Source organism: Nuphar pumila, chromosome 17 (genome assembly GCF_984573655.1).
Source record: "Nuphar pumila chromosome 17, dmNupPumi1.hap1.1, whole genome shotgun sequence".
Taxonomy (NCBI): Eukaryota; Viridiplantae; Streptophyta; class Magnoliopsida; order Nymphaeales; family Nymphaeaceae; genus Nuphar; species Nuphar pumila.
The window spans coordinates 67,920,524-67,947,666 of NC_143265.1; the positions used below are offsets into that span (position 1 = coordinate 67,920,524).

At 36.9% G+C, this 27,143-nt stretch overlaps 1 protein-coding gene across 1 annotated transcript; it reads right to left on the reverse strand.

Annotated features, from left to right (window-relative positions):
* Window positions 1–163: 163 nt before the first annotated feature.
* On the reverse strand, window positions 164–26,006 carry LOC149812106 (DNA (cytosine-5)-methyltransferase CMT3-like). The gene is made up of 21 exons (XM_089992978.1): window positions 25,650–26,006; window positions 25,518–25,555; window positions 25,323–25,422; window positions 16,988–17,095; window positions 16,783–16,902; window positions 16,523–16,622; window positions 16,148–16,338; window positions 15,985–16,050; window positions 11,205–11,450; window positions 10,422–10,480; window positions 10,241–10,307; window positions 8,949–9,278; window positions 8,797–8,865; window positions 3,526–3,612; window positions 3,355–3,442; window positions 2,919–3,040; window positions 2,727–2,831; window positions 2,612–2,655; window positions 2,471–2,540; window positions 2,282–2,385; window positions 164–606 (listed from the first exon to the last, which is right to left on the reverse strand). Exons 1-21 carry the CDS (start codon window positions 26,004–26,006, stop codon window positions 420–422), a joined length of 2,658 nt encoding a protein of 885 aa, XP_089849104.1. The 3' UTR covers window positions 164–419.
* Window positions 26,007–27,143: the final 1,137 nt, after the last annotated feature.

Below are 27,143 nucleotides of genomic sequence, written 5' to 3' on the forward strand. Positions count from 1 at the left end.
CCGACCTAAAATGAAGATTGGAACGAAATAATGTTTGTTTGATAGATACAAAACATCATTTCCACAGCAGCAATGCCTGCCCATGTTGGTCATGCGAGACATGAAAAACAGAGCCCCATCTGTAATTGGCCTGCTTTCTGAAACTGAAATATTTAAAAGGTGATTTTGACAATATCAGCCGTTATATCCCAGCCAAAGTATATTCTTTACATTGATGAATTTTCAACAACTCTACAAATACAATAATGTTTTACACTTCACCTCTCTCAATGGAGGAAATATGAAACCATTCAACCTCGGGAGTAAATTAAAAGCTATAATAAAAGGCCGGATACTCCTTTCAGAAGATCATCCAATTGTTGCTACTAAATTAGCACAATACACCATCCAAGGGAATCATAAAGTATGGATAGCTGGAATTAGTTATCTTCATTGAGCTCTTCAATTTCAATTGTTGCAGAAGATGCTCTTTGCAAGGAATGAGGAAATTTCTGAGGGAGGATCATGACAGGTTGGCCACTGGTTATCTTTTGGGCAGACATTCCCAAAGCATATCCTAATGCCCTAGCCACTGGGACTGCAACCGCATTTCCCACTTGGATATACCTGGACAGAGGCATTAAAGTAGAAATTAAAAGAAAATGAGTTACTCTGCAAAACATATCGGAAACGTACTAGATTCAACAACAAAAAGGAAACAATTGATAAATTGTAAACCAAATTTCAGATTATTGTCATTCACAAGCAGGATAAAATGCATTACAACTGTGTTAGAGCATTTGTTGTTTTTCAAAAGGTGTGGCTGTGTTATCTGTAATGCACATGCACTTTACATACATATATACATAAATACCTACATATAAATGTGATGTGTGTTTTTCCATAAAAAGAGCTCTCCACTACAAATACATAGAGATGTAAATATCTCTATCAGCCACTTAACATCAGCAATAATCTTTTCAATATTCAAGTGTTCATTAGTCATGTAGGACTGGTATGCAATTCCCATAAAAGAGCATTCCGTTGTTACTGTTATTACAGAACATAAGCTACAGAAAAATCAAGAAATATTTGACAGGTAACTTGTTGAGCACTCAAACTCCATCAAAATAGTTTTTCAGTTTATCAGTATCTTATTTATTTAGAGGAACAGTCATTTTTCTTAATTATTTTCAAATGGTATATTAATTTAGCAACACACCATTTTTATATGTTATACATAAACAAAATCTGCTTTAAGCCCTTTCCTATTTGTTATAGTGATGGATGAGCTTACGAGATCAATTCAAGAAAATGTGTCGTGATGTATGTTGTTTGCTGGTGATATTGTTTTGATTGATGAGTCTAGAGCTGGGGTTAATTCTAAGTTAGAATTATGGAGACAAACATTGGAAGCAAGAGGTTTTAAGTTGAGTAAGAGTAAGACAGAATACATGGAATGTCGGTTATGGGAGTGTAGTGAAGCTTGGTGAGCAAGAAATAATGGTGGATGATTGTTTCAAATATTTGGGATCTATCATTCAAAAGTATGGAAAAATTGATGGAGATGTAAATCATAGGATAAAGGTTGGGTGGATGAAATGAAAAAGTGCAATTGGAGTGTTGTGAGATCGTAGAATGCCATTGTGGTTGAAGGAAAAGTTTTATAGGACGACTATTAAGCGTGTTTTACTATATGGTACGGAATGTTGGGCTGCCAAGAGACATCATATTCAAAAAATGAGTCTAGTTGAGATGAGTATGGTGAGATGGATGTGTGAAAATACAATAAAAGATAAGATTTGGAACGAGGAGATACGTAAGAAGGTAGGCGTTTCACCAATTGAAAATAAGATGAGAGAGAATCATTTACGGTGGTTTGGACATATTCGACCAAAGCCTAATGATGCTCCAATTAGAAGGATGGAAAATGGGAAAATATATTAATTAAAAGAGGTCGGGGTAGGACTAGGAAGACATGGATGGAGGTGATAGGAAAGGAGATGAATGCTTTGAACCTCACCGAGGACATGGCATTGGATAGAAATGATTGGAGGAGAAGGATTCATGTGGAAGACCCAAAATGATTTTCTTTTTTGGTTCATATCGCCGACCCCAATTGTTTTGGGATGAAGGCGTAGTTTTTGTTGTTGTTGTTGGTGTTGTATACATAAACAATCTAGTTAATAATTTACTTTTAGCTTGGCATTAAAGCAAATTATGAGCCAACATGATTTAAATGCTAAACAAAAACAGTGTCAAACAAAATAAACCAACTGTTGCACAGGCAGGATGAGATCACCTTTCTTTAACTGGCCCACAAAGCTTGTAGTAGTCTGGAAATCCTTGCAGTCTTGCATTTTCACGTATTGTCAATACTCTGTCTTGCTCAGGGTGCATGATGGCCTAACAAAACATAAAATTCTTTCATGAGCCATTATATTCAATCTCCGTAAAGTTATAATGTAAGTAGATGTACAAAGAGGAAAACCTGGTTATGTGGCTCTGCCCTTGTCACCACAGTTGGAACAGTTTCATCCCACCATAGTCGAGCAAACGGCCTGCATCCCAATGTCAAATTGATCAGGTGAATTCCTTCTATAATTGATAGTAACAACTATGTGAAACTTACTTTGAGGAACGTCCTTTTACAAACGACATGGCATAATCTGGTACCTGTTATAGGTAAACAATCATTAAGAAATACATTGGGATAGGGTAGACTGCAAATATGGGAAAGGACATACCAATGGCTTCCCAGAAGGTAATAGAACTCGTTCGACATTAGGGTCCCATTGAACAATGTTATCAGGACCAACCATTACACCAGGGAGGTCTCTAAAGTTGGCTCCCTAGAAAAGACGGCATACAAAATGATTAGTGAGTGACAAAAGAAATTATGATATGTATTAAATGGTACATGTTCTACTGGAATGCACCTTTCTCTTGGGGACCTCCTTCACCCGAAGATGATCGTCCGTGTTCAGTTGAAGGGGCTGATGATCAAACAGCATTCCCTTTGTAGGCATCTTTTTTCCGATTGGGGTGCACCCAGTCAAATCTATAAAATCCAAAAAAATCAACAATGTTAATTCCATGTCCAACAACGTCCAACTGTTCACAGTTTATCTCATGCTCAAAATACTTTCTTAGCAGTTACCAATAAGAGCTTTTTCAATTCATTAATCCAAGTCATGCATTTTACTCAACTCCAGTAATTATGCACTTACTGAAAACCACAACTTTAACAGCTGAAGTAAAAATAACATAACAATGCTATCAAAAATTCAAGCATCTTCGCAGGCATGACCAAAATAACAATTCGTCATTACATCCACTACAAACCAATCATTATTACTATGAACAAGGACCCACCCTGTCGGCTTGTTCTTATGTATCTTTGGAACTCTGTCTTCGGTGCTTTTCCGTATGGCATTACTTCATGTGTTTCATCATTAGAAACCTGACCGCCCCAACATCAGGTACACAAATTACTTAAATGAAAGAGTGGAATCAATCATTATTAAATCAAAGAAATAAACTTACAGCTGGCAAGTCAGATATGGCATCTCCAAGAAGAAGTGCTTTCTCCAAATTCCGTGGCTGATTTTCATCATATGCAACAACATTTTGCTGAAATTTTATTGCAATAGCAATATCATATTAGTGATTGTGAGTTTTTTTTATTCAACAAATTCTGAGATACAAGAACATATAAGATTGAGGGTACATAAACTCTTTGGAATACAATCCAGCTCAAATGCATGTTTGCAAAAAGGATTATGTAATGCTTTAGAGTGCTTGTTCACATGCAGAATACTAATGAAGGAAAACAATGTTAATGGCCTCTTCAAGTTGAGTTGGACAGCAATTCCATCATCATAAATATCATGCTCCAATGGAAAACAAAGCAAGAAGAAAGTATCCATAGGCAACACATCGCAGGATATACACTAGGCACCGAGCTAGGGAACTTGTTCCATGCATGAGAGATCACCTTGTCCACGAACAACAGAAAAGTCATGAAAACCTAATTCATGTAGACAGACATCAGTATAAGACAACATGAACATGCTTGATAAGATAAGAGACTTTAGGAAATTTGTGAAGAAGCACACAGCTGCATATGCGCCTACACACGCATGCATGCTGTTAGATCAGAACGGGAGAAGCCTCTTACCGTTCCGCCTGCCGGGGTTGATGAAGAGCTCAAGGGAGGAGTAGAACATGCTTGTAAGGCCTAGATACCCTCCTCTATTGCCTAATGTAGAGCAGCAAAGGATTCTCAACTACTAATGCAAGAGAGCAGCCCTAATGGACACGCACTTGGCACGACAAGGCATGCTGGGGATCTCGCGTACAAGGGATCTCTAATGGAAAAGGATTTTTGGAAATTCGGATTCACTCAAATGGATTTGAAGAAATTTGGATAATTGTGATCATTCAATAAAAATGAATTTTTGGAAATTCAGATTCACACAAATAGATTTGAAGAAATTAAGATAATTGTGATCATTCAATAAAAATAGTTTTTTGAAAATTCAGATTCACTCAATGATAATAGATTTGAAAAATTCAAATGAATAATGCTTCTCCCAAGGAAGAATAAAACTTGAAAATTTGATGAATATAGAGAAGTGATTTCTTGAAAAATAATTACTCAAATTCCAAATTCCCGCACAATTCAGCCACTTAAGGGCACACAACACACATAAAAATAAAAGATTGTATTGAGAAAAATGCTCTAAGAAAAAGCATACAAGAGGGGTTTCAACCCTTTTATATAGAAGAGGAAGACCAAGTGTAGCCATTAGGGAGATCCCAACCACTCTATGGTCAAATGACCAAAAATCTCTAACTTGATTGAAGATATACATAAATAAAATAAAAAAGAAAAGAAGACAGAAAAATGCATGTACAATTATCACAATACCCCTATATGAACAAAAAGACTAAAATACCCATGTATGTATGTGTACATACATTGACACCCCCCTCAAACTTACGATGACATTACCAAATTTTGCCTGACAAAAAATGAAACCTAAGAGAAGAAAGGGCTTTAGTGAAGAAGCTTGCAAGCTGATATTCAAATATAACATATGACAATGAAATAGTCTTCTTTAGAAATTCTTCTCTAACATAATGGCAGTCCATCTCGATGTGTTTAGTGTATTCATGAAAAGTATAATTCCCAACAATGTATATAGCACTTTTGTTATCACAACGCAATCTTAATGGAGTTATTGATGGTACTCCCATGTCTTTTAGTAAACTCATCAACCAAACAATCTTTGATGTTGCAGTGGTCATAGTACAATATTCGACTTATGTGGATGAAAGAGACACATTTTGTTACTTTTTGCATTTTCAGGACACCAGTGAGTATCCTACAAAAACACAAAACTAACGATTGAGCATATATCATTGGGATCACCTCCTCAATCAGAGTCAAAATATGCAATTAACTCAAGAAGGGAGGAGGACGACAATATCAATCCTCTATTAATAAAATTTCTAAAATATCTAAAAATACACATAAGAGTACTCATATGAAATAAGGTTGGAATGTGCTAAAATTGACTAGCAGTGTAAACTACAAGAGAGATGTTTGGTCTAGTTATGGTGAAGTATGTCAATGACTCATCATTTGTCGATATGGAGTGGGATTGTCCAATGGAGCTTCATCATCAATCTTATCTTTGAGTTGATAACTACGAGTGTATCTACTCTCTTCTCGAGAATTAGTTAAGACTTGTCAATAATCTAAATAGTAAATTTAGAATCAATTAACAAATATCCTCGAGGAGAATAAGTTACTTCAATCCCTAGGAAAAATCTAAAAAAACCAAAATGATTCATTTCAAAATTCTTTTTGAGTACATGCTTAATATGATTTACTCCTTGTTTATCTCCTCCTATTATGATTATGTCATCAACATAAAGGAACAAAATTACAATACCTGCAGCAAATTTCTGAACAAATAAAGCAATGCTAGTATAACTTGAAAAATATCCAAGACTAGTCATAACACAACTAAAGCAATCATACCAAGCCTTCGGACCTTCGATGCTTGTTTGAAACCATAAAAAGCCTTTTTAAGATGAATAACCTTTTCATTTGAAATATCATACCCAGATGGTGGATCTGTATAAACTTCTTCTAATTCTCCATTAAGGAAGGTATTTTTTACATCCATTTGGTAGATATGTCATTTCCTAATAGCAATCATGGCTATAAGTGTTCTAGTAGTAGTAATTCTAGCTACTAGGCAAAAGACTCCTCATATTCTATCCCATATTCCTCTAAGTAGCCTTTGGCTATCAATTTGGCTTAATATCTTTCTAATGTTCCGTCACACTCTTAGTTTTATCCTTGAAGCGAAGAGCGCTTTTTGCGCCTTGAGGTGCATTTTTAATAACACTGCTCACGAGTCTTTTGAATGCCTCAATAACACCAATATAGCACCAAAGCTTTGATACCATGTAATGAAATACAAAAAAGATTCAAATGTCACTTATGGGTCAATTACATATACACAAATCAGCCACTCAAGGGCACACAACACACATAAAAATATAAGATTTTATAAAAAAAATGATCTAAAAAACCATACAAGTGGAGAGGTTTCAACCACTTTGTATACAAGACAAAGACCAAGTATAGTCGGTGAGACCTCCCCAACGGCTAGAAATGTAGCCATTGGGGAGATCCCAACGGCCTTATGGTCAAATGACCAAAAATCCCTAACCTAATTGAAGATGTGCAATAATAAAATAAAAGAGAAAATAAAACAGAAAAATGTATGTGTAATGACCACAATACAGCTATATGAACAAAAAGACTATAATACCCCTATATGTATGTGTACATACATTGACAAGTACCATGCATTGAGTGGGTTGTCCTCCAACACGCAACTAGAGATGCATGATACCCCACACGCTAAAGACAAAGGGAGGAAAGGAGTGTGTGGTGAGAGCTCTCTCCTTAGAGATGGAGAAAGTGTGCAGCAAAAACCAAATTCTCTTCTAACTAGGATAGGAACCTTAATGGATCCTCCACCATGTCAGACCCACCTATGGACACCATCCAATTAAACCCATCCACTAACAACCCCTTCACACTCATGCAAAATGGCTTCTTACAATACACAAATACACACACAGAAATGTATGCACCCACCCGCCCAAGTCCTTCAGTCAAGTTATGTACCTCTATGAACTGATTCAGAAAGTCACTTGCTAGCTTTTTCTCTTTGCTTAACTTGAACAGATAGTTAAATTCACAATCACTTGTTTACTAGAAAACATGCATTCATCAAAATATTAGTTTTGTAACATGGTTGATATTTTGGGGGGGGAAATTGCATATATAGTACAGGCCTTTTATTAATGGTACAAATATTATGTTTCCTGCCACCAGTAATATTAACATTTGGATTGGTACCACTTATGAGTGGATTATTGTAAATAGATTGTACAATGCCATTGGTTAGGGAGTCACACAATGATCACAAGTCAGTTTCACATCTTCCCCTTCTTTCTTTGCTCCTTTTTCTTTGTAATTTCTTTATGGATTGCTAGCTATGTCACATGGGTGCGGGGGTGCAGGGGTGCGGCACTTTCAAAAAACTTGTGTGTGTGTGTGTGTGTGTGTGTGTGTGTGTGTGTGTGTGTGTGTGTATATATATATAGTCCAAAAGTTGGACATAAATGACCCTGGATGCAGTCAATGCACCCAGGGTCAGGTTGACCGCATCGGATGCAGGTGCGACGCAGGTGCAACACCTAGTTGAAGAGTCTCTGTGACATAGATTGCCAGTTATTTTATTAATCAAAAGGCCATGACTTATTTGAAGATAGTCACTTTTTATTTAGTGTCAAGCTCAATTTAATTTCAAACTCATTTTAACCTTGAATGCACTTGCAACTCGGAAAAAATGAGGTGTTTGGAAATAAACTTTTTTTAGGGTGTATAAGTTTATGGTTAGATAGGTATAAACGAACTCTCAACAATGTTAGCATTTCTTTGTCATTGCTTAGGGAAAATAAAAGATATGAGCCCTATAAATTCCAAGAGCTGCAAAAACTACCAGTACAGATCTGTCACATGGTTGCAGCAGGACATGATGCAGATAGGCTTGGTATGATTCAATAATTTTCACAAATTAAGACGCAAATGTATGTATATGTGTATGCCTATAAAACAACAATTTTAAATCACTATAATTAGTAACATCACATAATGAAACTAAGCTAAAATAAAATGTAATGTAATTGATGACAAATTTAAACAAAAAAGTGAATACAAAAAAGTAAATAAGATCATAAAAGAAAATAAATAAAGTTAATCACAATGTTAATTGTGCAAGAAACTGGTTTGAGTGTTGCCCATGAATTGTCCAAGTGTTGCATCCACAAGAGATAAGCATGCTAAGTGAAGTCTCTGCATGACATGGGTACAGGTACAAATGCAAAAAAGGTCTTGACTTATCCTTGTCTAAGGAAAGAAGAAAATCATAGAGAGCATAGTTCTCATTACGCAACCACGGAACAAAGAAGCTATGCAGTGCAAGGATAATTCTCAATCATGGAAATTCTCACTTCCACAGCCAAACACAAAATAGATCCCCAAAGCAGATCTTTTTCAGATTATACAAAAGACAATCATAAGGATATGTAAGATATTTCTAGTACCATCCATTTATCAATTGCATAATTTTGATACTGAATCAAATGGCAAATAAAGTCTAGTTCAGGCAATGCTATAAGGGTGTGCTCTTGTGTCCTTATAGATCATGATCATAAACATACCTCAAATTCATTAGGAACACCACCTCTAACCACCACATCATGAGTCGGTAAGGGATAGGGAGGAAGCTTCTGCAAAATCAAAACCAAAATGAAATTCAAAAGATATTTATGCCTAAAATTTTCCGCTGAACAATTGAAAAAAGCATGCTTACCTCATTTGGATGAGCTCCCCACAAGAAAGCACGCATACGAAATTGAGGAAGTCCATAGGATCCTGCCGCCATCAAGCCAAGCCTTGCTTGGTAATTCATATGAACTAATCGAGCCAATGCATATCTTCCAAGAAAGCCACCAGCAAACTTCAAGATATCTACAACATTCTCCATCAAAACATACTTCGGCCTTAGGTAATTAACGATATCCATGAAAACAACCATTTGATGATTTTTTGGATCCTCAAGAGGCGCCTCTGCATTTCTAAAGCGATTGAACCCACTAATTCCTTGGCAAGGCGGTCCTCCACAAATGACATCAACATCACCCTAAAATATGTTAAGATGTAACATAAGTATGTATATGTATGTATATGTATATATACATATAAATATGTATGCACATATCATTGTAATAGGTAACAGCATTAGGGGTATTCTGGTCATTTCAATGGCATGTAATAGATTGTGTCCATTAGGGGCACATATGTCATTTCATGTTTTATGTTTCCTTTATTTTTCTATTTTGTAAAATATGTTTTTGTAATGAGCAATAATGTCATCCCAACAGCTCTATAGAGCCTCTCTTGTATATATAAAGGGACACTTCCCTTTAGTTGGGTATGCATGTCTCAAGCACCCTCACTCTCAATCTATGTCACAGGGATTCGGCTAGCAAGGTGCCGCACCCACGTCGACGCGACTCGACGCGGGTGCATGTGCGGGTGCAGCACCGGGTGCGGTCAACCCTATCCTGGGTGCGTTGACCGCACCCAGGATCATTAAGTCCATTCTTGTTTTGGATTTTTTTTAAAAAAAAATTTTTGCCCAATGGGCTGCGAAATTTTTTTTAAAAAAAGTAATGCTGACAGCAGCTGTCTGTCAGCTGCTGACCCCCTTTTTATATAAATATAAATATATATATATATATTTATATATATATATTTTTTACATTTTTGCCCCTGCCGCACCCCCGCACCCGGGTTTTTTGGAAGTGCCGAATCCCCGCACCCATGTGGCATAGCTCTCAATAATATTGATATTTTTACATGTGTTTTTGCCACTTTAGTGGGTTGTGTTTACGTGTTTATGTATTGACACATAAGTAGCCCTTGTTCTTGAGTGATTGTAAGTCCATAAGAGGCATTCTATTGTTTTGTTATTAACTCTTTCATTACATAATATAAATAATGAACCATAGAAGAAAGTACTTATTTCAAAAATCACATGATCCTGGAGATGGAAAATAAACTGGATTTTCAATAGGCAAGACAAAATATTAAGGCACTTACAGGGAGTGGCAAGATGCTCATTTTATAACCATTTGTCACAAAGTCTTTTATCCGCTCCTGACATTTACTGCATAGTAAACCAACCAGAAAGTAAGAATAATGTACCTTTAAGAAAATAAAAAGGAAATGGATGAAACTAGCAAACTGCAAGCCATAAAATACTTTTTGAAAAATGAAGTACCTTAAGCCTTCAATTGGTTCCCAAGTATCATCACTAGGACCATATCCTTTCCAGCGTACCTGCATAAACCCCACATTACGGCGTGTTATTGAGCAACATTTCATTAAAAAAACACTTAGACACTATTAAAGTATAAAAATGCAACTCCTACGCATTACTGGGAACATGTCCAACATTTTACCCAAACAGATTTTTGCAGGAAAGCCCTTTCATAAGTTCATTTCTTGCAAGATAACGTGGGGCCCGTGTGAGGCCCAGTTGTTTCTCAACAGGTGTGTCGTTCAGAGTTGAGATCAAAGGAGCGGCTAAGTGCCATGAATATGTGACACTAGCCAACCACATGACAGCATTGCGTGGGGCCCACAGCTACATAGTGCAGGCTCAACATGAAATGCTGTCATGTGATTGCCTGTGTCAAACAGGCATGGCACTTAGCCGCTCTCTGGATCTCTGTCGCGTCTTTCATGCAAAAGGCACTTCCGTCACTTCCCTTTGAAACAAACAGGTCATTATTTAACATGTTTCATGTTGGCAACAAAGCAGTTATGTTTGCTTACACTGAACGTGTTGCATGACCACTAAAAAGGTGGGATCATAGGAACATATATCAACTACTGCAAGATGAACACAATGGCAGAGAAATGCAAACCAATATAGATGCAACTATGGTAGCAAACAACAAAAAGTATAACATAAATACTTGGCTAAGTCAAACAACATGAAAATTTGAGTATAAAACAACGCTGTCGCATTGCAAAAAAACAAATTCTAGAAACGAATTACCTTGAATTTCAGTCCACGTCTTCCACATTCACTTGGATCTCCGTAGCAGATGCCAACAAGTTTTGCAACCTCAAACTCACCAGGTACATGTTTTCCATTATCCTCAACATCTTCAATGTCTTCACTCTCATTCAAGATTGAGCCTCGCATTCGTGACTTTGCAGTCCCCAACAAATGATACCGCTTACAAAGCTTCTCCCATTCCTGAATCAGCAACAAGAAATCATCTGCTGATTCGTTTCTTACCTGCAATCAAAAGATAACTCCAGTTCATACGAAAGACTAACATCCAAAGTATGAGCCTGAAAAATATTTGAGAAAAAGATATTTTAGATAGAGAGCACGGTTCTTTCTGTTTGAACCCAAGCTAAGATATGTCCGGCCTAAGCCAATAGGCCCAATATCATTCAAAACCAAACCTGGATGGTGTCGGCCAACGCATGAATCAGTTTATTCGCAGTAACGATATTTCAGATAGGTGTGGGTGCGACGAAAGCGACAGCAATTTTAACAAACATGGGTGCAAGAGCAAAGGCACAAGAGTGTGGCCCTTTAACCCCCAACCCTCTTTCAGGAGATCAAGCAAATTAGTATGCAAAAAGTTCGTCATTGAGCGGGATCTGACGTCTCTGACATTGTCCAGGCTTGCCATGTGGAACATGAGAACGATGAAACTAGAGAGCCTATTTCAAGAGTATCATGCTGCTAACGATGTCCAACACAATTCGGAGACTAGGAAGACTGTCAAACATGAGTAAACTGCCAGTTTGGTAGGCATGGCGTTTGGCGCTAGTTCTCTACATGAGGAAACTTCAGATAGGGTCATGAATAAGAATGTTGTTTTGGCAAGCTTAGAGGAAGGTGAATCATAGTCCAAATCTCTTCATGAGGGTTCAAGATTCGAAACGACTTCTGAATCTTCTGTTAAGGACATGATTGGAATAATATTCGAATCAACTTATGCAGTTGCATATTAAGCACACCAATACCAAATACCAGTACAAAACTTATCTCGAATGACAAATAAAAACACCAAATGTTTAAGAAATTCAAACATACTACTTGACAAACACTTACCATCATATAGAAACTAGTTTCTATTAAACTATAAATGAGTATCAAGCTCGTTTCTGTTAACATCACAAGATTCACAACACACAATAATTTCATTTTCTAAAAGCACACCTTTCATAACTCATAAGGCTTTTAAATATTATGATTTAATATCTCAAAAAATATAAAAAAAATAAGGAAAATTTCTGAAAGGCACCTAAAGTTTAGGCATTAATAAAAAGGCACCTAAGTTTTGAAATATTTTAAAAACACACATAAAATATCCTAATTAATTAAAAAGGTCCACGAGTTTACTGTCGTAAAATTTGCTGTTAAATGTGATGAAGAATTACCATTTTACCCTCAACATCGTATTTCAAAAAATGTGCCTAAAAAAAGGCAATGAGTCTTTAAAGGCTTAGCTAGTAAATTAATGTGTTAGTGATAGACTAGATTAAATGGATGGAGGTTTGTTTTTTAATAAAGGAGCAAGAATTTAGGTGCCGTTTTAAAATTTTCAAAACTTAATTGCACTTTTGGACAATGCCCAAACTTTAGGTGTTTTTTAATTATATAATAATGATTGTTTACATTTATATGTTTAGCTATTTTAATTTGAAGTTATATTTTGCATTAACTCTTCAGGAACTCATGCCAAATCTTGTAAAGACTGTATCAATGTTTATAACAAAAAACTTGCACATCAATATTTTTTGTAGTAGGTACGCGGTTTAAACGAAAATGTATTTAAAACTTTTTAGGCTTTCTAGTACCGACACTGTACATTATACCCATACCAATACATGTACATTTCAGGCAGCTACGGTTAGGAGTCCCAATGAGATCTCTAATAAAAAGAGATTCCTAATAAGAAGTCTCCTAAAACTGGAAAGAGGGTCATTCATAAAAAAACATTCGGTTCTCCGATAGATATTGTTTTAATGGAATCTCTAGTAAAAAGCAAGCAGTCTTGAAAGTGGGTCTGCCTAAAAACATTGGCTTTGTTGGAGTGAGCGAAAAGAACATTTGAAAACAGCAAGCTGATGCTGATGAGCCAAGTAGCATTCTTAAAGATATTGAATCCGAATCTCAGGAATTAAGATCTAGAATGATTCTCAAGAGGCAGAAAGAAGGAAACTCCAAAATTCTTTTTGGTTTAAGTAGCTGGATCTGCAATGGGCTTACAAAAGATACAAATGAATGCGACACAAATACTAGATTTTGACTGTTGTTCCGTATGCCGCCTCCAAAAAAAAGGGGACTCCTGTTCCATACGCCTTTATATACAAATCATGTTAAAAACCTCATAATGGGTGCATCCTCGTATCCAGTCATGTCCAAGTGACAGGTGGGCGCGATCAAAGGTGGAATGGACGATCAAAATCAAGTCCAAGCCATCAAAAAGTTTTCTGTGATGTTGTGAATGGGATGCACTACATAGTTTTGATTTTCCTGATTGTTAGAATTAGGCATTAAGTGTATTGGAAAGATAATAGTAGCAAACTATAAATGTGTGCAATATGTATCATTTTCCGTAGTATCATGTGAAAGATGTCTACGTGACCATGTATCATTTCACTGTGTTAGCATGTCTGGGCCATTTTCAAAGCAACCTCATCATCAAGAACTGTCAGCCATTGATTTTTTTTATTACCGCAAAAAAACAACCTTATGGAAAACAAGGGATGCTTAAACCCACTAACATATTAAATCATCACAATAAACATGTGAACAGTTAGATATGTGTATACATTCTTATTTATAAAAACAGATGTACGTATGTATGTACGTATACATGTATTGCATTATATGTATTTTTCAGTCACAAATATCGGTATGGGCAATATATGGGCAGGATATTTCTCACGATATTATAGGTTTGGTGACAAATCTCAGGGCTTAAAAAATATAAAAATAACAAAAATAAGTAAGAGAATATCATGTTTAGACAAAAAATACATAAATAATAAACAAAATAAGTAAAAATGTAAAAGAAATAAGAAAAACACATTTAAAATGTAAAAATAAAGTAAAAACAGTAAAACTAATCCATATCGTGATAATATCAATAGAATATCAGATATTACCAAATTAGCAATATTTTCAAAATATCGCAATATTTTAGCGATATAATTGTTTGCTGAATTCACAGCGATGATATCGCAATATTTTCAAAATATCTCCGATATCTGTGACTACGGTAGTTTCTTATATATGTATGATGTCTGTATATAATATCACAATCGGATTCACAAAGCTACCTTTGGGAAAATCATGAAGTACCAGCAAGTCCCAACATCAAATCAACAACAATAAAACGCCACTTTGACTTCGTGATTCAAATGAAAGAAGAAGGAAATAATAAGCAATTAATAAATATTGTGTAACATTTAAAATTGCAAAGCATTTGAAAAGCACTGTACAAAAAACAATACACAATAATGAGAATTCTAATTTTTCACAATTCAGAAATGTATATTGTAGAAGATATTATGCAACTTAATGTGTGTACATCGCACTGGCACATTTTGACATGAAAATTATAATTTCTTTATCATATTAGAAAAAAGAATATATAACATACCAATGATAATATATGTTGCGCCTTGAGTATGCATTTTGTATTGGTACATTTTGAGATGAAAAAAAAATCATTTTACTTTCATGTTCTATCATCTCTTTATCACCATTTCACTTATTTAGAACGAATAAAAAAAATTCCATCTTAGAAAATGATTTAGCTCAATATATATTTTACTCCAATAAAGCATCAAATTTAATTAGACAAAAGATTACAAAGATTCTAGAACCGTCTAGGTATCTGCTCTTGTCAACTCAAAGGAAAAGATTTTAGTGCAATAGTAAGATATTCTAGATAGAGGTCGATTCTTATAAAGAAACAACAGTTGTAGTTAACCCATGAAAAATAATTTAGTTACATGTTTTGACAACTCTACAGTGAATCAATCTTTCAATGGGTTTTGAAAGCAATTTCCAATCAATTTCAAATGGCAAGCCAAATGGTTTCATGGCTTGAAAGGAATCACCCCTCAATTTCAAATGGCAAGCAACTAAAGCAATCCGTCAAAGAATCTATTTTTTAAGAGACTTGTAAATAAGTCCTTTCCTATCTCTCCATTTCTAGGTGGGAAGAAGCCCACCCCTCCAAATTCCTGTTTAAAATGTTCCAACAATAGCTAAAAGGGTTTGCATTGTACTAAAACAACAGGTAGGGAAAAAAGACATAAAGCAGATATCATGTGACAAATCAGAACTTTACATCAGGCTCGCTACCACGACTAGGGAAGACTAGGAAAGGCGCACGCACGCACACACACAGAGATGGATTTCTCAAAGAGACCCGCATCTGAGGGGCTTCACCTATATTGGCCATGATAACAAAGAAGCATGCTTCACAAGAGGTGTCAGCTCAACTCAACCCATGAATCTTACCGGGACTTCAGCTTCACCATACATCTTGAGGCATAAGGTATCCGGTTTGCCTTACTTTAAAATGCACACTTCAAACCATAAAGCATAATTGCATGCAACCACTGATGTGAGAAAGGTCATACTGTGTGATGAACGAACAATACAGACCAACTCATAGAAATACATTGTTATTGACCCTTGTATGAATTTCTTAACGGGAAAACTGAGCAAAACTAGAGCAGTCATGTCCTTTAGCTGTGTTCATGTGACACCTAATGATAAATTGCAAACTTACCTGTGTCTCAGGATGATTTAATTGAAGACTCTGACAAGCATATTCATTAATATCGAGAGCCCACCGCTACACGAAAATTTGAAAAGCTACGTTGGTTAGGAAAAGTCAAGCTAAACAGCAATTCAAACTTCTTGAAGGTTTAGCATGAAGATAGAGAAGTTACCGTGACAAGGTTCACACTGGATAGCCTAGCTCCTAGACAAAGTCCAGTCGACATTCCTCCACAACCCGAATACAAGTCTAGCAAAGCTAGTTCAGGCTTCTCAGTCTTGGAATCAACTGATGGTTCATCAGAATCCGACTTGGTTTCACAAGATAGTGTTGAACATGAACCACTGCTCGAATCGGGATTAACTGGAAAACAAATAGTGTGACATTAGATATGAATGACTGGTAATAATGAAATTCAATAAAATATATTAACGCATGTCTCATCTTAAATTTAATTAAAACCCCAAACAATGATGGACTGATCCCGAATCGGGAAAGAAGTAACTTAACAAGGATTAGAGGTGTGTTACAAGGGTGAGGGAGTTACCAGGAACTATTTTGGAAAATGTAGAATATGGCAAGGAATAGGACATATCATAATAAAAGTCGCAAGGAGGCAGTTTCATCTCTTTTGCATGTAAATCCACCTGTGAATAACTCAGAACAAAGTGGGAAAGGGTGTATAAACTAATTTTCTTTGCCATTAAAAATCACCAACCAAAATGACAAAAGAATTGGTAAATTGATCATATAAGATAAATTCAGGAGGCATTATGCTTCCCAAAAACATTCAGTGGACTGACTTACGTTCGGGGTTACTTGTACAATTTTGACTTTGGAAACAATGCAATCAAGCAAATTTTCATCTTTGATTTCAGACAAGAAAATTCGCTTCTTATCTATAAGGCCAGCATGGTCTTTTATCACCTGAAAAATTAGCGAAGGCGCATATTTAAAAGCAAGACAAAACTAAAAGATGAAATCAAAATCCTGCAACAGAAAATAGCCTCACAGTATCCTGTGCCCTGTAAAACCATTGTGCAGCAAAGTACTGTGCTCCATCGGTTCCTTGAAAGAATTCAACTATTCTGCCAATAAAGTCAGGCCCATTCTCATTTCCCTGGGAAGCAAAATAGACAAGTTAAGCAGTGTTTTTGGCAGTAGAGGCGTGCACCTTTGATGGCATTAATTATGACATGATTGTTAATCTTCAAAAGGATAGATAATTCAATGGACATACAGGAAGATAACTTTGTTTTAAATTAAGAAGGCTTTGCAAAAAGCTAAATATATTTCTGGTAAGAAAACAAACGGCATATTGGATCTAAGAAAGGTGGCAGGATAAACAATCGTTAACTGACTATGTTATGCAAAAAATAATATAGGTTAACTCCATTAGATAAGCACATTCAAGTTCAAACATATGCAACATTATCAGAAATGTACGGCAGCATTACAATGCAGTCAAAAAACTAGCAACCCGAGTTGCGGCCCAGATAAGCCAGCCCAATTCACAAAAGCCACCTTCGCATTCAACATGACTAGTTGCTCAACAGACAACATTTACTTGACTAGTTGAGAGACATGTGTCCAGCTATGCCATGCCCATACATCAAATTCATGGAGAAGGCCCCATCAACCAGCCTCTGTTTAGGAGCTGGTCACTGGAAAGAAACTAGTCTAAGGAAGGGTTAAGGGCATCCTATGCGGCTGATTAAAAGGAGAGAGTGGTTGACCAGGAGACCCACTTTCCTAACTTCCGCAAAGATAGAAACTGAATCCTGCCAAGAGTGTAAGGGAATATATTGTTCTGAAATCTCTTCTTCTCCTTGAGTATGTAACAAAAACGCTGGTTGATCCCTAATCAACAAAACCCTTAAAAATACTAGACAGAGATCAGGTGGAACTCTCAATTGATACCCAATAAAAAAATTAAAAAAAAAACACTTTAACAAAAGAATTGCTAAAATTAATAACAAGTTTGTATGGAACATAAAATTAATCAATAATAAGCAGAAATTAAATAATACATAAAAACCTCAATAACTCCGCCTGTGTAGTTATACACTGCCGGTCCCAAGCCCGGATAAAGGAGGAGAGTTGCGGTAGGCCTGTGACAGCCAGCATAAAAACTTTGTCATATCCTATGAAAATGAACCAATATGAGAATTTCGTTGGGCCGTTCCCTACTGAGCGACGCGCTGTACTCTCTAGGCCCGGAGGCAGTGATAAATGTGCAAGGGTTGCTAGGTCATCGCCCAGAAGCGACGCGTCACACCGGCGCCCGGGTGTGGTGTCAAATAGGCAAGGGTTCCCTCACTTTGTTGGACGGGTGGGGGTAAAGAAGTTAGTCCAAGACCATAAAATTAGGTTAGCCAAATGGAATATAGGGTCTTTAACTGGTAAGTTGGTAGAGTTAGTAGATGTTATGTGTAGGAGAAATATTGATATTTTATGTCTTCAAGAGACCAAATGGGTAGGTGAGAAAGCTAAAGTGATAGAACCTTGGGGATATAAGATTTGGTATACAGGAATAAATAGGAATAGGAATGGAATAGGGATTGTTATGAGTCGTCAGTTTATAGATAATGTAGTTGAGGTCCGTAGGAAGGGTGATAGATTTTTACTTATTAAATTAGTATTAGGTACGGATATTATTAATATTATTAGTGTTTATGCACCTCAAGTAGGTTTAGATGATTCCATTAAGCATCAATTTTGGGAAGATTTAGATGGAGTAGTACAAGAGACATCTTATGGAGAAAAGCTTTTCATCGGCGGTGACCTTAATGGACATGTAGGCATTAGTAGGGATGGATTTGAGAATATCCATGGAGGCTATGGTATAGGAGAAAGAAATGAAAGTGGAGAAAGGATTTTAGATTTTTGTTTGTCCTATGATATGATCTTAGCAAACACTTGGTTTAGGAAGAGGGAGTCTCACCTAGTAACATTTAAAAGTGGGGTTAATACGAGTCATATAGATTTTTTCCTACTTAGAAAGAGAGATAGGGGTTGTTGCATCGATTGTAAGGTTATACCAGGAGAAAGTGTAGCTACACAACATAGAGTCTTAATTTTAGATCTTAGAATTAGACAATGCCGCAAAAGGGATAGACATAGGATAGATCCTAGAATTAAGTGGTGGGCACTGAAAGGAGCTAAACAAGGAATGTTTGTAGAGCAGGTAGTTAAGGAAGTTGATTGGTGTCTCGAGGAGGATTCAGAATCAATGTGGAATAAGATAGCGAGTGGTATGAGAAAAGTAGTGAAGGAGGTATTGGGTGAGTCTAAAGGCGGTGCACCACTAGATAAGGATACATCATGGTGGAACGAGGATGTCAAATTAGCTATTAAGGTTAAAAGAGAGTGTTATAGAAATCTAAGTAAGAGTCGTGATAATGAGAATTTGGAGAAGTATATGATAGCAAAGAAGGAAGCTAAAAAAGTTGTTCGAAACGCGAGGGCTAAGGTATATAAGGAGGTTTATGACAAGTTGGATACCAAAGAAGGCGAGAAGGATATTTATAGGCTTGCAAAGATGAGAGATAGGAAATCGAAGGATTTGGGTATGGTTAGATGTATCAAAGATGAAACGCAAAGGGTTTTAGTCAAAGATGAGGAGATTAAGGAGAGATGGAAAGATTATTTTGATAAGCTATTTAATGATAGTCATGCTCAAGATCTTGGAGACTTCTCCATTCCTTTTCATGAGATAAATCGTGACTTCATGCGCAAGATTCAAAAGAAAGAAATTGAAGAGGCTTTGAAGAAAATGAAGTCAAGAAGGGCAGTTGGCCCAGATGGTATACCTATCGAGGCTTGGAAATGCTTGGGAGAGAAAGGTTTAGAATGGTTGACAAATCATTTTAACTTGATTTGGCGAACAAATAAGATGCCTAATGAGTGGAGGAAGAGTACTTTGGTGCCTTTATATAAGAATAAAGGTGATATACAAGATTGCACAAACTATCGTGGTATAAAACCCATGAGTCATACTATGAAACTTTGGGAGAGGGTGATTGAGTCTAGGTTGAGGAAGGTTGTCATGATATCGAAGAATCTATTTGGTTTTATGCCTGGAAGATCAACTATGGAAGTTATACATCTTCTTAGACAACTTATTGAGAGAAATAGAGAGAGGAACAAAGATTTGGATATGGTTTTTATTGATTTAGAGAAGGCATACGATAGAGTACCTAGGGACGTTCTCTGGTGGACAATGATGAAGAAAGATGTTTCTCTCAAGTACATTAGTATAATTAAGGATATGTATGAAGGAGTAGTAATCAATGTCCGTACTTGTGGAGGGGTGACAACCAATTTTCCTATAACGGTTGGGTTACATCAAGGATATGCTTTAAGCCCTTTCCTATTTGCTATAGTGATGGATGAGCATACGAGATCAATTCAAGAAAATGTGTCGTGGTGTATGTTGTTTGCTAATGATATTGTTTTGATTGATGAGTCAAGAGCTGAGGTTAATGCTAAGTTAGAATTATGGAGACAGACATTGGAAGCAAGAGGTTTTAAGTTGAGTAAGAGTAAGACAAAATATATAGAATGTCGGTTTAGTAAGCAACGAAGTAGTGATGGGAGTGTAGTGAAGCTTGGTGAGCAAGAAATACCGGTGGATGATTGTTTCAAATATTTAGGATCTATTATTCAAAAGTATGGAGAAATTGATGGAGATGTAAATCATAGGATAAAGGTTGGGTGGATGAAATGAAAAAGTACAACTAGAGTGTTGTGCGATCGTAGAATGCCATTGCGGTTGAAGGGAAAGTTTTATAGGACGACTATTAGACCCGCTTTACTATATGGTACGGAATGTTGGGCTGCCAAGAGACATCATATTCAAAAAATGAGTGTAGCTGAGATGCGGATGCTTAGATGGATGTGTGGAAATACAATAAAAGATAAGATTCGGAACAAAGAGATACGTAAGAAGGTAGGTGTTGCACCCATTGAGAATAAGATGCGAGAGAATCGTTTACGGTGGTTTGGACATATTCGGCGAAGGCCTAATGATGCTCCAGTTAGAAGGTTGGAGAAATGGGAAAATATATTAGTTAAAAGAGGTAGGGGTAGGCCTAGGAAGACTTGGATGGAGATGATAGGAAAGGATATGAATGCTTTGAACCTCACCGAGGACATGGCGTTGGATAGAAGTGATTGGAGGAAAAGGATTCATGTGGAAGACCCAAAATGAATTTCTTTTTTGGTTCATATCGCTGACCCCAATTGTTTTGGGATGAAGGCGTAGTTGTTGTGTTGTTGTATAAAAACCTCAAAAATATTATATATATATATATATATATATATATCAACAGAAATTTTACAATATATTATAGTCACATGTATCATTAAAGGTAATTTATCGGTGAGGGTATTTCTCACAGAGATTTTCAAAAGTTGACAAATATCGGGAATATCTCTGGAAAATATCAAAAGTTTAAAAAATTGAAAAAATGTAAATAACAACAAAAAAGCTAAGAAAATAACAATTTTTGCATTATTTTTCTTTCAAAATTATAGAGAAACTTGTTTTAAAGGTTTTAAAATATAAAAAACAAAAATAGGAAATGCAAACTTAAAATTTAAAAAAATCGCAAACAACATTGTGATATATTATCACGATAATATCACAATATTATCACAAATTAATATTTTGTTTGTGGTGATATTTTGAAATTAGCCTCATATATTCCCAATATTTTCAGCTACCTTGAAATAGCCGATAATATCATAATATTTTTAAAATATCAAATATATCAGTGACAGTGATATTAACAAAAAAAATCAGAAACATGAGAGAATAGAAAATATATTAACAGCAGTGTTATTAAAAATGTGCCTCAAGGCGCAAAAAGCTTGCCTCACCTCAAGGTGAGGGCCTTTGTGCCTTGAGGGGCAGGTATAAAGTGCAACACCCATGAGGCGTGCACCTCATAGGCCTTGAGGCACACGCCTTGAGGCGAGGCACGCCTCGGACTGAGGCGTACACGCCTCTTTTTGCTGTAGTTCATGCACAGAAAATGCATTCAACTATTCTAATTTATTCTTTTTGTTTTCAGTTAATGTGGAAAACCATAAGCCCCTTAGTAGAGGTGCTGCATCGCCCAAATTTATACCCTCCCACAACCACGCACCCCAATTTTTTTAAAGTGCCGCAACCACGCACTCACACCTATGTGGCATAGATGATCAACATGGGAACCTGTGGAATTTCTGTTTAGGTCTGTCAACATGGGCCAGGTGACATGTTGACAGGCCTAGAAGAATGAGATAGCTGGATTGTAAAGTAGCACTGTCACAACAAAGAGTCTCATGTTCAAGACCTGAGAGGCTAACCCCAGTCTGCATATCATAAAAAATAGGAAAATTAAAAAGAAAGGGCTGGCTGACATTTTGCCTTCCTTCAATGTCTTTTGGATTATCAGCTTTTAACAGTGTGAAGGACTTTGTTCATTTTAGAGCCTCTGCTACTTAAGGGCATAGTCACCAATCAGTCATGATGATGATTGTGGAGTGCCACAGCTCTTCTGCTTCTGATGAGCCTTTTGACATGATTGACTGCAGTCACCTTGGTTGAGGTGCTATTGTTGATCTTGTAGCATGTTTATGCTAAACTTTAACATTTAAGTTAAGGGGATACATAACCTACTGACTAAGATATAATTTTTGAGCTAGTCATGATATCACTATCAATGTTCAGTGAGTCGATTAGATGAGATAACTCAAGCACACCTATTTTCCATGAGAAAAGCTTAGCAATTGTGGATAGAGAGAAAAAATGGAAAAGTCAGGAAAGAGAATAGAAATAGGTTGTCTTTCATGCCAAACTATGGAAAATAGAAAAAAGATAATAGATAGAAATAATATGAAATTGAGAAAAAGATGTTAAATCAGAAATCTAGGAAGGGGAAATATCACAATGTTTCATGATAATATCATTGCATAATTCAAATTTTCATTATTTTGAAAAAATGATGACAAAATACTTTAACAATGTTTCATGAAAATACTGCTAAAACATTGTGATAGTTTGAAAATATTGGAGATATGTGTGTTGTATTTTCAAGCTTATGAAGAAAATTCCTAAGGCTTAAAGTTTTATTTTTGATGAACTCACTATTCTTGTTTGGGCTTAAATATTGGAGATATGGGTGTTGTATTTTCAAGCTTATGAAGAAAAATCCTAAGGCTTAAAGTTTTATTTTTGATGAACTCACTCACTATTATTTTTTATGAGCTCACTATTTTTCGAGATTTTTTATTTCATGTTGGTTGTTGCTTCATCAATAAAGATTTTTTAATTTATTTATAATTTTAGATATTTTTATAGTTTTTTAAGTTTTTTTAAGTTTTTTTAAGTTTTTAAAAAAAAAACTTTGAGGCTTACGCTTTACAGCTCGAGGCTTACGCCTCGCCTCAGATTTTGGTGGAGCACCTCGCTACGCCTCAACGCTTTTCACAACACTGATTAACAGAAATGGTCTTGTCCCCATATCCACAGCAGAATCCATGTGACATATCTTGAAGGAATGGACATTAGGAACTCCTTTCCCAATATATTCAAGCACCATTAATGTTGGGAACATAACAGATTTTTATTTGTGTTACAAATAAACTATCCAATAGCAGTTTAGCAATCAAAAGCGCTAGGCAACACATAGGCATTGGCCGCCCTAGCTGCCAAGAGGCAGCTAGGGATCACTTAAAGGCCCACAAAAAATATAATTGTGTGAAATAGCAACATAAGAAATAAATATAAAAATAAGAAAATATGTTTCAAAATACACAGCCAAAATATAATATAAAGTTTCAAACGTTAGAAAACATAAATACAAAATACCAAGCATAGTTCTCCCATATTTAGGTCTCCAAGGCACCTCGCCTACTAGGCAGTAGGCTTGCACGCAGGTAGCAAAGGCGGGCACCTAGGCTCCTAGGCAATAGATTTGAGAGTAGGCAGACAAGACAATATCTTAACTACAAAGAAAACCAGTTGGAATACTTAAATGGTGTGCAACTAAAATCACTGTAAGGTCCTTGCAGTCACATGCCCATATAATAAAGACATAATCATAATTCTATGGTGTAACAAAATAATGATCATCACAATAGGAACTACAAATGCAATTATACAATGCAACAACTTATTACGCCAAAAAATATTCATCAGATCTGCATCCCAAACATTAAATTATGGTTTAAATTGTTCTACGGCATTTTATAAATTCACAGCTCATTGACATTAGTTCACATGACCTAATAGCATGTTATATTCAATACTGAAACCTATTTTATTAAGGAATAGTTCATTGAAATTAGTTCACATGACCTAATAGCATGTTATACTAAATACTGAAACCTATTTAAGCTGGCGACTTGTACTGTACTCCGTAATGCAGCTTCCTAATTTATCCTACTTTTAGTATGAGTCCACAGAAATAACGCTAAAGTATTACTCTTAGGGTTGGGTAGCTCCACATCAGGTCTCTGAGCTGTGTTACTAAATCCACGGTATATTATTGTAGAATGTATATTGTTTTTCTTAAAGGGATGATCAAGCAGGCAGCATGTCGCCCTATGCTTCATTTATAGGAGTAATCCGTGATGATTGTGCGAAAAAATTACTTATAGTTTTTCCATGTATCAGAAAATTTGCAATGTTTGCCACCAAAGTGGATCTCAAATGCTCAGACAGAAACATACAATAATGACCAACATGTCTTTTAAATTTTATGCTTTTTTTTTTTGAAAGTCACAAAATCTGTTTCCTCCCATATTATGGCATGTGAGCTTTTTCCAGCTCTTCCGTCTTAGGAAATCCCCTTCAGTCATTAGATTTACCCCTTCATTACCGTTCCAAGCAAGTGAAAATCAAAAATCAACTTTGAGCATTAAATGCTTATGAGGCCAAAGTTGTTAATTATAGAGGCAGTAAACACTTTACAGAATTTACATTTACTTTGTAACCAAGGTTGGGGTGTTAGTATATGATAACATATATCCGCATTCTTCAATAACATGTCCTATAATTAGAGCGCAGGCTATTTCACCATCTATGTTAAGACAAAATCAGCTGCCCCCAGACTATCATTTTGGTCAAATTGATTGCCCTAAGAATTATTTAAGCCTGATTCACCATTCCCAATTTCACAGTACCGAATGCAACGACCTCCATTTTCGTAACCCAACCGTGTGTAGATAGTCCAAAAGGTTATCAGCCGCACGTGCTTGCTATAAGCCGGTCAAAATAGAAATGTGCACCAAGCATCATCAACAAATTGTCTCTACTGAAGCAGCATTATTATTTGTTCAAAACAGCGAAGGAGTACCTTTACAAAAGCGTCATCATAAAGATTGAATACAACTCCATCGACCTCGCACTGAGAATAATGGCGCCGAGCATAGTAAACCGGTTCATCCCCGTCGCTGCTGTGCATGTTTATTTAAGGAAATAGGAGAAGAAAGTTCAGCTGGAATGCACACTGTGTTAGAAAGATTAGTTATTTGCTATAACTCTTTCGTACCTTCCCTGCTTTAATTGTCCACCTTTTGCTCCAGATTTCTGCACAACGAGGAAGAAACATCAAGGGAAATCAGGGACAGAACAAAATAAAGATCAGGCGAGGAAATGTAAAATATTTCGAGCCAATCCACACCTTATATCTGTGAGGCCACCTCCTCTGAGCCTCTTCCAACGGAATCGACTCTCCAATCAGGTAGCTCCCGGAAGAACCAGTCTTCTTGTTCGTCTGCTTCTTAGGAACAGAGGCCTTCCGCTTCTCCACCACTCTCTGTTTTTTTTTCAGACACTGCGCCTCCTCCTCCTCTTCCACTTCCTCTACATCAAGATCCGCCACCTGTGACTCCGGACACTCAAGATCCACCGGATCGGCTACTTCCGGCGCATCCACGCCATCTCGGCTCCGCTTTCGCGCAGAAGACGACTGTCGGGGGAGGATCTTCTCCGCAGAGGCGGCACTCCTGGGACGCCGGACGGAGTGTACACGCGTCATCCTCCAAAACTTCTCCGGAGAAAGCGATGAACCCACCGGAGAAAGGACGGAGGAGGAAGAGTCGCAGGCGGTCGGGAGGAACAGGAGAGGAAGAAAGCGGAGGGATGCAGAGATGAAAAGGAAGAGAGGGAAGGACGCTTTAAAATGTTGCCCGTTTTGTTCTCATCGAATTGACAAATAATGGGCGGGAACGTCTTCTCAAAAATAAAAAGACAAATAATGGGAGGGAAAACGAAATTTTTTAGGGAGAGCAATTCGACTCGTTTTAAGAACGGTTTGAAGTCCGTCGACTCGAGAATCCCCTATACATCGACTCGACTCGCGCCTGCATCTCGGTCTGGTCAGACTCAACCTGGTCTCTTTCTGTCCTTCCAAACCTCGGCCAAGTTGCGTGAACGGACTCAAGCAAATCGGCCTAGCCCTAGTCCATGATTGTGCTGACTTACTTGATTCAGGTCTTCCACCAGAGAAAAGTTGGAAGTCCTAGGCAGCCTTGGTTCGGGTCTAGACCCTAAATGCTTATAAAAATGGATGTGGCATTAAGATTTTCTTTAGACTTAGCATGTTTAACATTCTCACTAATAAGATGCTCTCGCATTATGTGTAAGAGAACCTATGTCACATGGACACAACCAAAAAGGGTGCGAGACACGCCATTTTTGTGTGGTTTTCCATTAGGGCGTATAAGGAGACAAGATACAGGCGCAAGTTGAAGTGTCCCTGTGACAGAGGTGAGTGCATATCTAAGCAAACACTTACTCTAAACTTAAGTCTGCGACCAGCTCTTCGTTGACTGTGTCCTGACTGACCCGAGGGTTGAAGCAACTAGGGTAGGTCTTACTTCACATTTGAAGACGGGGTTGGAACTTGGAAGAACGGGTTTCAGCCTCTTCTTCTTACGGGGAGTTCATGGGAACGGGACGAGTCTATTACTGACTCGGGTTCTGTCTCGGCCCCCAGGTAGGCTCCGTTCTATGCCCCTCTTCCATGAATTTAAATTTTGAAATTGCTGCCCGTTTGGCCTTCGGAGGACAGTAGTTCCGTCTGCATCGAAAGCCGCGCAGAAGGTTGTCTGCTCCAACTACTGGGAAAGAAAAATGGGTTTTCGTGGATTTTAAGGGTGACTTTCCACGAAAA

Bases quoted from the DNA above. Each gene is read 5' to 3' on its own strand.
- LOC149812106 (XM_089992978.1), bottom strand. From the start codon at position 26,006: ATGACGCGTGTACACTCCGTCCGGCGTCCCAGGAGTGCCGCCTCTGCG. The intron at 16,623-16,782 runs GTAAGTCAGTCC...AGTTATTCACAG, and splicing joins TTGTACAAGTAACCCCGAAC to GTGGATTTACATGCAAAAGA. The intron at 16,051-16,147 runs GTAACTTCTCTA...ATTTTCGTGTAG, and splicing joins CCAGTGTGAACCTTGTCACG to CGGTGGGCTCTCGATATTAA.